Source organism: Physella acuta, unplaced genomic scaffold (genome assembly GCF_028476545.2).
Source record: "Physella acuta isolate Inbredline_101_S28 unplaced genomic scaffold, ASM2847654v3 ptg000474l, whole genome shotgun sequence".
Lineage (NCBI taxonomy): Eukaryota > Metazoa > Mollusca > Gastropoda > Physidae > Physella > Physella acuta.
The window spans coordinates 117501-131637 of record NW_026731993.1 but is presented as its reverse complement, the minus strand read 5'-3'; the positions used below and the strand labels follow the sequence as shown (position 1 = coordinate 131637).

Sequence of the window (14137 nt, the reverse complement as noted above, 5' to 3'; positions counted from 1 at the left end):
CAGTATCTATGTTCTGAGATAGTGGTTGCTATAATTAAAACTGACGCTAGTAGCAGTGGCGTCGCTAGGTCAGCTGTCACCCGGTGCTGTCCACACCCCCGCAACACCTTTGACTTTGACTAGTAGTAATTTTAATTTTGTATGCTCAAGCAATTCACAGAGTGCTTTTTATTTCAACATCCACTGATGGGTAGAATAAATTTATTTTGTTGCGCTAAGGTTTCAACTCTGGAATGATGGGTAGAATAAATTTATTTTGTTGTGCTAAGGTTTCAACATCAACTGATGGGTAGAATAAATTAATTTTGTTGTACTAAGGTTTCAACATCAATTGATGGGTAGAATAAATTAATTTTGTTGTACTAAGGTTTCAACATCAATTGATGGGTAGAATAAATTAATTTTGTTGTACTAAGGTTTCAACATCAACTGCTGGGTAGAATAAATTTAATTTGTTGTGCTAAGGTTTCAACATCAACTGCTGGGTAGAATAATTTATTTTGTTGCGCTAAGGTTTCAACATGAACTGATGGGTAGAATAAATTTATTTTGTTGTGTTAAGGTTTCAACTCTGGAATGATGGGAGCCATGATTCTACTGGGCAATGTCTCTGGTGCTCTGGCTGGAACCACATTCACTGTAAGTCTTGTCTGGTGTCTATGTGTGTCTAGTTGTGTGCTGTATGTGTCTGTACTGTCTAGGTGGTGTCTAGGCCTTTGTTTATTTGGTCTAGTTGTGTCCAGTCTGTATTGTCTAGATGTGTCCTAGTATTTGTGTATGGTCTAGTTGACTACAGTCAACATTCATCTCTAAATATTGTAGACAGTACTCTGACCAATCAAAAAATAAAAATTTCACAAGATGGCTGAAAAAAACTATTTTTACTAAAGATTTTTTTTCTATCTGTACACAGCGCATAGGTGTACTGACAATCTACGCAATCATGATTGGGATTGTGGTTACGTCAGTCCTCATAACTGTGTTTAGCATCACGGAGACGTACGTCAAACAGACTGAGCTAGAACCTTTAAGTAAGTGTCACAATTGTTAGAACCTTTAAGTAAATGTCACAATTGTTTTGTGCTGGGGGATTTTTTTAACATTCATTTCATACTGAAAGAACATTCTCACATTAATCACAATTTAAATTAGTATTTACAATTTTTTACTTAATGTTGAACATTTAATCACAATTTTTACTAGTATTTAAAATGTTTGCTTTATATTGAAATATCATGTACGGTTCTAAATTAATAATAAAAATGTTCTCTGACAGGCTTTAAAGTTGTATTCATAGGCTTTTGGAAACCTTTGAAAGGTAACTATTTTTTTTATTAAATCAATAGTTCAAGGCTATAATGTAACGAAAGCTTAAAATTTTTGCCTTGTTATAAATGTTTTCATCTTCTGTATTCAGATCATGATTTTAGATGGGTCTTCATAACGCGGTTCTTGATGCAGCAAGGTGTTGCCACCATCACAGGGTGAGTCGAGTCAGGCAGGGGGTATAGTGGAGTCATGGGGTGGGGACAGGAGGGGTGGGGGTGGGGGGTTGCAGATCGCTTTAGGTAACATCACCAAAGGGGGATGACACCATCTAAGGGGTGACACCAAAGGGGTGATTCTTCACACCATCCATTGGGTTGAATACAACCAAGGTGTGTATGTGTGACACCTAAATAACTAGTTTTAGTTCAGCTTATAAGAGGCATAGGGGGGGGTGGGGGGGTGGGCGGTACATATGTCCTTGGGCGCCCAACCCTAGGGGCGCCAAAATAAGAGCTCATTTGAGCTGCTATTTTGAATTATAAATATAAAAAATATATATGTGGGGGGGGGGGGGGGCTAACTGAAAGTTTGTCCCTGGGCGCTGGGAGGGGGTGTGTACGCCTCTGCAGCTTATATAAAGCCCTTGAGGGTGACACCCTGAGGTATAACACCAGGTGTCACCCAACCTAGTGACCCCACTAACAAACTATTCTGTCTAAGGTCAGGGTAAGAAAAGATGGCTGGTGATTAGTGGTAATCAAACTTCACTTTCATATGCCATGTCAAGAGTAACAGATGAAATCTAAGTCATCTGCATCATGGACCATCTGGTCTAAAATGGAATTTTACTTTTTTAAACAAACATGCACATTTTTATACTTGAATTAATTCAATAATGTTTATATGAAACAAAAGAAGCAAAAAAATGATTAATAGATAATTTCTAGATTCTTTTGAAAAACAAATGTTGTTAAGTTTTTAAAATGTTATCTTAAAATGACATTTAAAAAAATATTTTGTTTAGGTAATAATCAGATGTATCTTTGGTAAAATTTCTTTCCAGTTTCCTGGAGTACTGGTTAAATGATATGGTAGCCCTCCCGTACTGCTGGACGGCTGCTACCCTCGGTAGCACTGCTACTCCTGCCACTGCTCTTTGCTGCTGCCATCAGGTACTAGCCACTAGCTCTACTGCTGGGTACTGGGATCAGCTGAGTCAGAAATAGAGTCAATTACAGTAAGATACAAAATAATAAGTTAATGATAGTAAACACAACTCTATTAAAATTTATTTTAAATGTTTTTTTTTTTTCTATCTGGACAGCTCTTAGTGTTTGGAATAGTCTCAGATAACACAGGATATAGGAAAATAAATTTGTGGCAATAGCAGGTCAGTTCCTTTAATTATTTCAACTTATATTTTCCTTTGCGTTGTGGTGATATCAATAGGCTAACAAATTATTATATGTAAATATTAACTTTAACAGAAATAAAAAATATTTACCTAAAAATTTATAAATAATTACTGTTAAATTTTTTATTTTCTGTGTGTTTTCAGAAACATAATTTAAGTTATAAACATTTTTAGTTTCAAATCATCATCAAGCCATTCATTATATAACACAAGTAAAATGGGAAAGGTTCAAAGGTTATTCATGTAAAAACACAAGCATGTTTTCTGTTGTGTTTTTCAGCCTTTACTATGGCTATTGGAGCTTTCATCAATGCTTTCTTGTCTGGAACCTATGCATACTTTATAGCTGCAGTCATGGCTTTCATCATAGGTTGGTTTTAGTTTTGTAATTGATCATTAACTAAATTAGTATGTCACTTTTGGGTTACTGATTAGTATTTTTGTTGTAATTTATCATCTGCATAAAAATCTATATATATGGGGGGGGGGGGGTATGCTTCGATATCCCTTCCTTGATCCTCTAGTTGCAGAATATATGTATGTATGTATATATAAATATATTTAAAGCAAAAAAGTTTAACACCCCCCCCCCCCCGCCCCTCTTCTTAAGCCAATGCCTTGATCCATCTTTGTCTGAGTTGTACATGTTATTAATCTGGGGAAAAAAAAGTCTGATTGTATTTAGCAAAGTACAAAATTATACATCAGATGATGGTAATTTGTTGGTGTGGTCAGGTCGGTTAAGTTCTCGGTTGCTGAACCAAAAAGCCCCAAGTTACCCCCCCACCCCCCCCCCCCCACAGATGAGGCTCTGATAGCTGGGGATAGCTGGGGAACACCTAAGAGAGACAACTCCAAAATCAATCAACTGCTGCCTTGTAGTTTGTTCTTGGTTGGACAAAGGCTATGGAAGCAAATCCAAAAAGAAAAGCAGGCTGAAACTGAAATCTGAGTTTACGGCTTATATGGCACATAAGATTGACGCGTAATAATTAACTGCGTTGATTATCTCTTCTAACATTAGAATTAAGAACGAAGAGAAGAAGAGAAGATGGTAATGGACCTACATTATGTATACTTTCAGGTCTAGGTTTTGGCGCCTACCAGTCTGTAGACTTCGCCCTGGTGATGGACGTTCTGGCAGAGGATGCTGATAAGGCCAAGGACATCGCTGTCTGGCACCAGTCGCTTGTGCTGCCCCAGGCTTTGGCCACCCCCCCTGGGTGGGGTCGTGCTGGACCTGTTTGAGAAAGTCAACTGCCGCATAGGACTGGGGTACATCATTCTCTTCATGATGACCTCATTGTACTTTGTTTTGAGTGGTATTTTTTGTCTTTAAAATTACGCCGGCCTCGTTAGGATTATTTTATTTACTTCCCCTGCTCAACATAACAAGATCATGTTCTGATTGTTTTATTATGTTAAGTGTTTTGTCAGTGATTAACATACGATGTTCAAAAGCAATCTTTTAATATAATTTTTTTAAAAACTATTCCAGAGTATTGTAACTATGTTAGGTATAAAAAAATTATATTGTGTCATTCACCCTCTGGCTTTATACTGGAAAATAAGAAAATATTCACTTTATGTTGTCTTTTGAAGGTGTTACCACCACCACATTATTTAAATGCAAACAAATGAGCTCTTTTTGTTAAAAAAATAAAAATGTTGAAGTGTAATAAATTGCATGATATAGGTGAAGATCACCCTCTCAAGGATCTTTAATCTAATAGTGGTCTTGCCAGAGCCAGAGCCAACCCAGCTTATAAAAAATACCTGGCATAATTTGGGAAGATATAAATGACTGAGCGTTTGGCTGGTTATTCACAGTTTTTTTAGAATAAGATAGAGTACCCTAGTGATTTGCATGTTCTCAAAAAAACATTTTACTTAACTGTTTTCTAGTCTTGCACCACTTTGGATTAGGTTTTGGGGTGAAGAGTCTGTTTGTTTTAGGATTTATTACTTAACATAAAATTTACCTTATACCACTTTCAATTTTTGTGGAAAACTAAAAAAACAAACAAAAAACTACTAAATATTAATATGTATTTTTAATTTTATACTTAGGCATATTTAAATTTTTGCAATGTTTTATTTTAAAAAAATTATGATATCTTTCAAATGAAAATTGTCTTTTTTTAAAAATGTATAAACCTTCATTGAATTAATACCTAAAGCTAGAGCAATATATAACAAAGCAGCAATATTTGCTTTCAGTGTCATTCTTGTGACATTAGGTAGATACAATGGAGAAACCATTGACAATTTTGCCCTTCATAATTATATTTCAGCAGCATTAATCAATTTGGTTGTTTTTTATCAACCAAATTTTTAAAAACAAATGGCTTTTATTATTTCATTTTTTTAATTAAAATATTTTACACCTTTAAAATTTACAATAGTAGGGTGTATAAAAATGTAAGAAAGTATTGTTTTATTAATTAAAACAACTTTTATTATGCTTATATTATTAAAATATTGTGCAAACACTTCTGTGCAATGCTTGACCCTTCACAGCCAAATATAAAAGGTGAAAATCATTTTTTATACATGGTGCTATTTATAATATGATTTTTTTTCTCTCTCAACTTTAAAAAAAATTGAATTTGGCCACAATTATTTTTATTTGGCCTGATATAAAAGAAAATCTGGTTTTGGAACTTAAGATCAAATTGAATATGACAGGATGTAGGAGGTAAGGGAAACAACTAAGGGAGAAATAATTTAAAAAAAAAACAAAATTTTCTGTATATTATATGGTGGGTGCTGTGATATGTTGGATATAATCCTCCTTGTGTAAATATATAACAAAATAATACCTAAGAGTAAAGTAAAGATTAAATAATGTTTTAAAATCAATGCAGTAATCTGTAAATCTTATTATGAAAATATCCTTGTTAAATTCAGAAATTTCTTGACATTGTTTACATGCATATAATGTAAGTCATTAAAAATCTTAAGCTTGTAGTAGAATGAAAACATTCCAAAAAAAAACAACAACATTTAACTACACTGCCAGCCAAAATGTAAGGAATTGGTGCATTGACAGTGAAAATCTTCACTAAACATTGCTCTATGTAAATGTGTACATATATTGTAATGTAACTTGGAACCTCTGGCTAGATGCCTGCAGTGTTTTTATATCCCACTCTATGTGCCCTGTGGTCAAGCTTTACTTTTATATTAACTGCAGCAGACTATTCATTTCACTGCACGGTGTATATATATATATATATATATATATATATATATATATATATATATATATATATATATATATATATATATATATATATATATATATATATATATATATATATGTCTTTACTTATATATATATATATATATATATATATATATATATATATATATATATATATATATATATATATATATATACATATATACATATATATATACATATACATATATATATATATACATATATATATATATATGTATATATATATATATATATATATATATATATATATATATATATATATATATATATATATATATATATATATATAATATATATATATATATATATATAAGTGTGTGTGTGTGTGTGTTTGTTTTTATAGACACATATATCTACATTTTTTGCATATATATATTTATGAATATTTATATATATTTATGAATATATATATATATTTATTAATATATGTATATATATATATATATATATATATATATATATATATATATATATATATATATATATTAATATATATATATATATATATATCATACTACCTTGGCATATGCCACCCTCCTGCCCATGGATATCACTGATTATGCCCTGTGTTGTAAAGAACAGCGCTGCCCTTACCTTGACTGCTGTTCTTCCTATCATTGTTTTGTGATTTTATTTCTCTGCTTCACCCTATCATTGCTCAGAATGTTTCATAAAATCACTTTACACACAAAAATTGTTTACATATATATTTATTAAATATTGTGCTGAAATAAATATTTTATCTTAATATTTATTTAGTAGTTTTTTTTTTCTTAATTCATCCGTTTTCTTTTTTAATTACACTGTGGTTGGTAATTAAAAAGAAAGTTCCCTTTTTGAACCTGACGGTGCATGGGGAAAGTGAAAGATCTCGTCATATAAGGGGATCGTGTGGATCAGTACCATGCCCAGCTGTCTTTACTTATCCTAATGTGAGTTAGGTACATATCAGAGCTGGGTGGACTCATGGACTTTCTATCGACTTGAACTTGGATTCGAACATGTAAGAGTTGATGTTGAGAGAATCTAACTTTAAGCTACAAAGAACTAGTTCTAGCGGCGTTATTTCTTGACAAAACTGGTTAGTGAAATCCTACATTACGCATTAATACAATTAGTTTCAATTCGAAGTGTGAAACGAATTATCTGCTCACCACTTCGGTATAAATGCTTCCCATTTACCTTGGCAAAAAAGCGCCCCCTTCCATCGCCATTTTGGAAAAAGTTTGTAGGGCGGGTTTTAACGCCACTAATTATTTTTTTTACTGCTACACAATCGTACAAAACGTTTTCATACAACTGGTTTCTTTTGTAAATGTGTTAAAAACAGTTATGTACCCCAGTGTAAATCATTTTAGTGGTCCAAAAAGTGCCCCCCCCCCCCCCATCATGGCAAAAGTTGGAAATCGGGTTTGCTGTTCACTGTTTCTGAAGGGTATTTATTTTACACACTATCAAAGTAGAAAGCAGTTAAATGAGTATTCAAAGGCTTGTAGCCGATTACGTTTTTGAGCTGCAGTTTTGAATTATAAACTTTGACAGCTTATAAGTTAAAACTGCAGCTTAAAAAGAGCTTTTAATTTTTTTTTCTACTCCTTTTTGGTGCACCCTCTAGGGTTTTTGCCAGCCCCCCCCCCCCCCCCCCCCCATACTTACGCCTCTAGTTAAACGGTGAAAACTGTCAAAATATTTGTAAATTATAAAGAACTATAAACTCAGTTTAAGTAAAGAAACAAAAATTTGGATCTTTAACTCCAACTTTAAAACAGTCCTGCCCTATGGAACAGAGACATGAAAAAAAAAGTCGACACAAAGAAAAATTCCAACATTTTACAAATAGGTGCCTGAAGTGTGTGCTTCTTCTTCTTCGTACTTAATTTTAGTGTTGGAAGGGATCCCCTCCAACACAATTGTCAACTAGTTATGCGCCTTTGAGGACATTAACTCCGATTTCAGCATGTTCTTTTTTTATTTTTTATTTTTGCTTCCATAGCTATTCCCAGCTAACGGGGCCTCTTCTGCCCGAGGGTACGAACTCGTGACTTTTCGATTTATCAACCAGGAGCTTTACCGATTCGACCACGCCGACCCCAAAAGCATGTTAAAAATAATAAATATATAGTAACTCTATTTACTTTCAGGCGTTAAATGGCAAGACTAGAAACAATGTCAGATATGTGGACAAGAAACAATATGGAATCGGCACACGTTTAGGAAGGATGCTGGCAATAGACCCAGGCCTTAGAGTGGAACTCCCAAGGGCAAGGGACGCAGGGGTCGACCAGTGTTTCTTCCAGACTTTTTTCTCCGGGGGGGGGGGGGGGCAATTGATATTTTCGGTGGGGGGGGGGGGGGGGCGGACAGTAGTAAAAGTAAATTTTTACTATATAAATTCCATCTCGTTCGGTGTGTGTGGGGAGGGGGGGGGGGACGACGGCGCAGCCCCCCCCCCCCCAAGAGATGCCTGGAAGAAACTCTGGGGTCGGCCTAGGAAGACTTGGCGACGTAGCGTACTGGAGGAGGCCGAAAGGTTAGGAAGGAAATGGAAATTGAACAGTTGACAAGAGTAGCAGGAGACCTTGGGGATTTAGACTCTACTAAACCTTTTAGACTAAAAGGTTTAGTACAATAGAAACTTACATAAAATAACTCCGCATTAACATTATTATATTTCTACTAACCCTTTTAGTACAGTATAAACTTAATTAAATATCTCCATACTATAATGCTATTATATTTCTACTAACCCTTGTATTACAATATAACTTACATTAAATATCTTCATACTAATATTATTATATTTCTACTAACTTTTGTATTACAATTCAAACTTACACAATATATCTCCATACTATAATACTATTATATTTCTAATAACCCTTGTATTACAATATAACTGTACATGTAATATCTACACTCTGATACCAAAGAAATTATGTTAAAATATAACCTTACACGAAGTATCTTCACACTACTACTGCTCTTTATATTACAATACAACCTTAAATTAAATATCTAAACACTACTACTATCCCTTATATTACAATATACTATATTAAAAACCACCTCTACCACCTTTCTGTACCGACTACTTCTATATGGATGTGTGGTTGTTTAAATGTTTCTAAAGCCCAACGCGAGCACTCATTGGTCAATGTTATGTAACGCTACTGACCAGCTGTCGTGTTTGCAACAAAGAAGAAGATAAAAAAAACTGTTTACACTAATCACGGCATCCGTTTTTAAACTGATAGAAGAAATATCTATTGTGAATGCTAAGATTAAAAAACATCAAGTCCGGTTGAACCAGTGTTTTTTGTCACGCTATCTCGCAGTACTAAGTTGTTTTTGTTTCTCCCGTCAAGGTTCTAAATCAACGGTGTGACATAATAGTATGAAACTTTAAATAAGATCAGTGACACAGCTATCATTAAAATGGCAGTGGCGTCGCTAGGTTGGATATATATATATATATATATATATATATATATATATATATATATATATATATATATATATATATATATATATATATATATATATATATATATATATATATGTATATACATTCATACATTTGTAAGTCTTTGTATACGCATGTGTAGATATATTTAAATATCTTTTTTTTCTGAATGTATTTAAAACTTGTCATCTGGTGGGTGTAGTTTTAAAAACTTGTCATCTAGCGGGTGTAAGTTTAGAACGTGTCATCTGGTGGCTGAAAGTTTAAAAACTTGTCATCTGGTGGATGAAAGTTTAAAAACTTGTCATCTGGTGGATGAAAGTTTAAAAACTTGTCATCTGGTGGATGAAAGTTTAAAAACTTGTCATCTGGTGGATGAAAGTTTAAAAACTTGTCATCTGGGGGATGATAGTTTAAAAACTTGTCATCTGGTGGATGAAAGTTTAAAAACTTGTCATCTGGTGGATGAAAGTTTAAAAACTTGTCATCTGGTGGATGAAAGTTTAAAAACTTGTCATCTGGTGGATGAAAGTTTAAAAACTTGTCATCTGGTGGATGAAAGTTTAAAAACTTGTCATCTGGTGGATGAAAGTTTAAAAACTTGTCATCTGGGGGATGATAGTTTAAAAACTTGTCATCTGGTGGATGAAAGTTTAAAAACTTGTCATCTGGTGGATGAAAGTTTAAAAACTTGTCATCTGGTGGATGAAAGTTTAAAAACTTGTCATCTGGTGGATGAAAGTTTAAAAACTTGTCATCTTTGGATGAAAGTTTAAAAACTTGTCATCTGGTGTACGTTTGTTGTGCAGGGGCAGTGCCTGAGTGGTGTGAAAATCGTGTGGTAATGGTGTGGCAATTTTGTGATGTGGTCCGGGTGTCTGTGGGAGTGGTTTGGTGTGTGAGTGTTGTGGATGTGGGATTTGTGAGGATGTGGCGTGGGAGTGGTGTGGTGTGGCCGTTGTGTAGTAGCCGTGCACATTGTATTGAAGACTGGGTTAGGGTTAATATTGTTAGTAAACGGACTGCACATAGCGTGGGAATTTTTTTGTTTCTTGATTGGTACAGAAGTACTTTGAATCAGGTGATGTTTATGAAGAAATTGACAATGGGAGCGCAAGCCGACATAAATACACGACAATTTTTAACCTCTGCAGACCCAATCTACAGCTAACGTTACATTATATTTTTGTGATTTTTATATAATCTTGTTATTCGTGACTGTGATAAAACTAAATTTTAAAAGTTTTAGTATATATGTAGAAAAGATCGCAATGAATGTTGAACATTGTACCATCAGCTTAAACTGGTAAGATATTTTTTTACTCTTACTTATGTACAAGGCTTCAACACTGTACGTTTATGTAGTCAACGAATGTTTTTATAGCTTCAATCATAAATGTAGCTATCGTAGCCTGACTCAACTGGCCTGATGACAAAGTTTAGAAAACACAGACTGATGTCAAACTGTAAGGAGGATTAGATGTCATGTCGTCATGCATGACAGTCATCTGACTTCTGGCTGTGACATAGAATAGCACATGACTGCAGTCAACTGACTGATAATTTGTAGCAATGTGTTTTTAATCACAACTCATTCATAATTGTCTTAATAAAATATTCATTCTATGAACATATCAAAATATAAATGTGTCAATAGAAGATTTACCTTGAACTCTAGTGTAACTATGACAGTCATATTCGTCTACTTGACAACTACTGCTGTCTACTTGCGTATAACTATGACTGCTAGTGAAGTCTACTTTATGTAACTATGACTATTACCGCTGTCTACTTGTGTTTAGCTATGACAACTACTGCTGTCTACTTGATGTAACTATGACTACCTCTGCTGTCTGCTTGCATGCACTATGTCTGCTACTGCTGTCTACTTGATGTAACTATGACTACTACTGTCTACAGTTGTCTAATTGATGTAACTATGACTAGTACTGCTGTCTACTTGCTGTAACTATGACTGATACTGTTGTCTACTTGATGTAACTATGACTACTACTGTCTACTGTTGTCTAATTGATGTAACTATGACTAGTACTGCTGTCTACTTGCTGTAACTATGACTGATACTGTTGTCTACTTGCTGTAACTATGACTAATACTGCTGTCTACTTTCTGTAACTATGACTAATACGGCTGTCTGCTTGATGTAACTATGACTAATTCGGATGTCTACTTGATGTAAATATGACTACTACTACTGTCTACTTGTATGTAACTATGTCTACTACTGCTGTCTACTTGTATGTAACTATGACTACTACTGCTGCCTACTTGTATGTAACTATGACTACTACTGCTGCCTACTTGTATATAACTATGACTACTACTGCTGCCTACTTGTATGTAACTATGACAACTACTGCTGCCTACTTGTATGTAACTATGACTACTACTGCTGTCCACTTGTATGTAAGTATGACTACTACTGCTGCCTACTTGTATGTAACTATGACAACTACTGCTGCCTACTTGTATGTAACTATGACAGCTACTGCTGTCTACTTGAATGTAACTATGACTTTAACTACTGTCTACGTGTGTGTAACTATGATAACTACTGCTGTCCACTTGTATGTAACTATGACTACCACTATTTTCTCATGGAACTGCCCACAGCAGCCACAATGTTTTCCCCTGCACTCCTGACGTTGCTCCTTGTGGGCGCCATAACTGGCATGCCCGTCCAAGAGGACATTTCTGGCACCATCACAATCAGCATCCGATCTGAGGAGGCCCAAATTGCGGTAAGGATAAGAGTGTATAGTTTACTGACAGACTATGTAAAGATAAGAGTGTATAGTTTACTGACAGACTATGTAAAGATAAGAGTGTATAGTTTACTGACAGACTATGTAAAGATAAGAGTGTATAGTTTACTGACAGACTATGTAAAGATAAGAGTGTATAGTTTACTGACAGACTATGTAAAGATAAGAGTGTATAGTTTACTGACAGACTATGTAAAGATAAGAGTGTATAATTTACTGACAGACTATGAAAAGATACGTGTGCATCATTTACTGATAGATTCTAACAAGATAAGTGTGCATATTTCACTGACACTACAAAGATAAGTGTGCTTAATAATGATATAGGGGCCTACTTGGTGCATTGTGTTAATAATTTATGATATGTCTATGTAGTGGGAAAATGTCAATGTAGTAGGGGCCTATTAATGTAGTAGTGGCCAATCTTTTTGTAGGGGCTGCCTATGAAGTAGGGATCTGTCTATGTACTCGGGGATCCGTCTAAGTCAGGGGTCTCCAAACTTTTCAGCCCGAGGGCCGCATTAACGATCAAATATCAGTTCGGGGGCCAGAGTTTCTTCAAGGCTTCTCTTCGTGTTGATGGTCTACCGCCCCCCACCCCCTCCCCAAACGAAATATAATTTATATACAAATATATGCAAATTACATGTGTCCCCTCCTGGAGGAAAAATCTGAAAGAAACACTATCGGGGGCCAACAATACACTAGAGGTCCAAGTTTGCTCTCCAATTATTCTTCACCTAATTCATTCTTGAACATATTTGTTCACACAGGTATGGTGTTCGAAAATTTGAAAGGTACTTTGATGCAAAAGTTGTAATATTAGAAAAGTTTTCCATGTGAAAAAAACTTATAAAAACCCATCCGCCCTTCAGTGGACGTGTCTCTAACGACCTCCAGCTGCAGTTCATGTTTGCAACTGGCCGCATTTGCTTCAAATGGGTTTTGAAACAGTCTCACTTCTTCTGCCTTTGAATCCAAGTCAGAAAACTGCTACTGAATCTGCAGCTGGAGGTCTTTGATGATCTTGAATGCAAATAACGTTGGGAACTCAGTGGTTGCGACAGCCGTAAAGACCTTACGCTGTTTGAGTCACAATGTTTTCACCAATGTCTGCAAAACGGCGGGCAATGGTATTTGCACCCAAAGCCACATTTTCAAATTGTTTTGAATGTTCTGGGCTAAGTTCCTCAGTCACCTCTAAAATACATTTATTCCGTGGACTAAAAGATCGCCGCGGGCCGTAGTTTGGAGACCCCTGGTCTAAGTAGTAGGTGCCTGTCTATGTAGTAGGCGACTTGCTTATGTAGTAGTCGCTTATCTATATAGTACGGGCAAGTGTCCATTCGGGCATTTGTCGCATTCGGGCAAGTGTCCATTGGCCGTTTGTCGCATTCGGGCAAGTGTACATTCGGGAAATCGGCCTTCGGGCAAACGACATTCGGGCAAGTATCTTTCGGGAAAACGCCCGGCTCCCAATTTAGACATGTCGCTACTAAACTGACAAGACCCTACGATGTGGACAGGCTATTCATTTAGGTTGCAACATACATAATTTTTTTTACCTTAACTCTTATTGAATTAATAGTTTTAAAATCTTTGTAAAATTTCCAACGTAAAAATGAACAGTTTACTTACCAAGTGTACTAATACAATAAATAGAAAAAAACAAATTTATATCTGAGCTTTTCTCCCGCCCCCCTCTACCCACCACACCATGTAAACCATGCATGTAGGTAGGGGAAGAGGACATCTCTGGTACCATCACCATCACCATCAAGTCTCTGGAAGGATGGAGCACAACCTCTATCGTTCCCGTAAGATGATACCTCACAAACTCATAAGATATTAAATAGATATTTTAATGTTTATATATATATATATATATATATATATATATATATATATATATATATATATATATATATATATATATATATATATATATATATATATAT

The 14137-nt window shown here is 34.9% G+C and overlaps 3 protein-coding genes across 3 annotated transcripts in view; 2 read left to right on the top strand and 1 right to left on the bottom strand.

The window, feature by feature from the left end:
- Positions 1–566: 566 nt before the first annotated feature.
- Positions 567–2495, top strand: LOC131943967 (uncharacterized). The gene is made up of 5 exons (XM_059304378.1): positions 567–639; positions 914–1031; positions 1277–1318; positions 1418–1484; positions 2333–2495. Exons 1-5 carry the CDS (start codon positions 577–579, stop codon positions 2493–2495), a joined length of 453 nt encoding a protein of 150 aa, XP_059160361.1. The 5' UTR covers positions 567–576.
- Positions 2496–9627: 7132 nt separating this feature from the next.
- On the bottom strand, positions 9628–11089 carry LOC131943966 (uncharacterized). The gene is made up of 3 exons (XM_059304377.1): positions 11060–11089; positions 10859–10949; positions 9628–10121 (listed from the first exon to the last, which is right to left on the bottom strand). Exons 1-3 carry the CDS (start codon positions 11087–11089, stop codon positions 9628–9630), a joined length of 615 nt encoding a protein of 204 aa, XP_059160360.1.
- The window catches only part of LOC131943968 (uncharacterized), a 6499-nt gene continuing 2957 nt past the window's right edge, over positions 10596–14137 (top strand). The window contains exons 1-3 of the mRNA XM_059304379.1: positions 10596–10699; positions 12028–12155; positions 13916–13996. Coding sequence (XP_059160362.1) covers positions 12036–12155; positions 13916–13996 — 201 coding nt within the window. The 5' untranslated portion in view covers positions 10596–10699; positions 12028–12035. The remainder of the gene's footprint in view (positions 10700–12027; positions 12156–13915; positions 13997–14137) is intronic.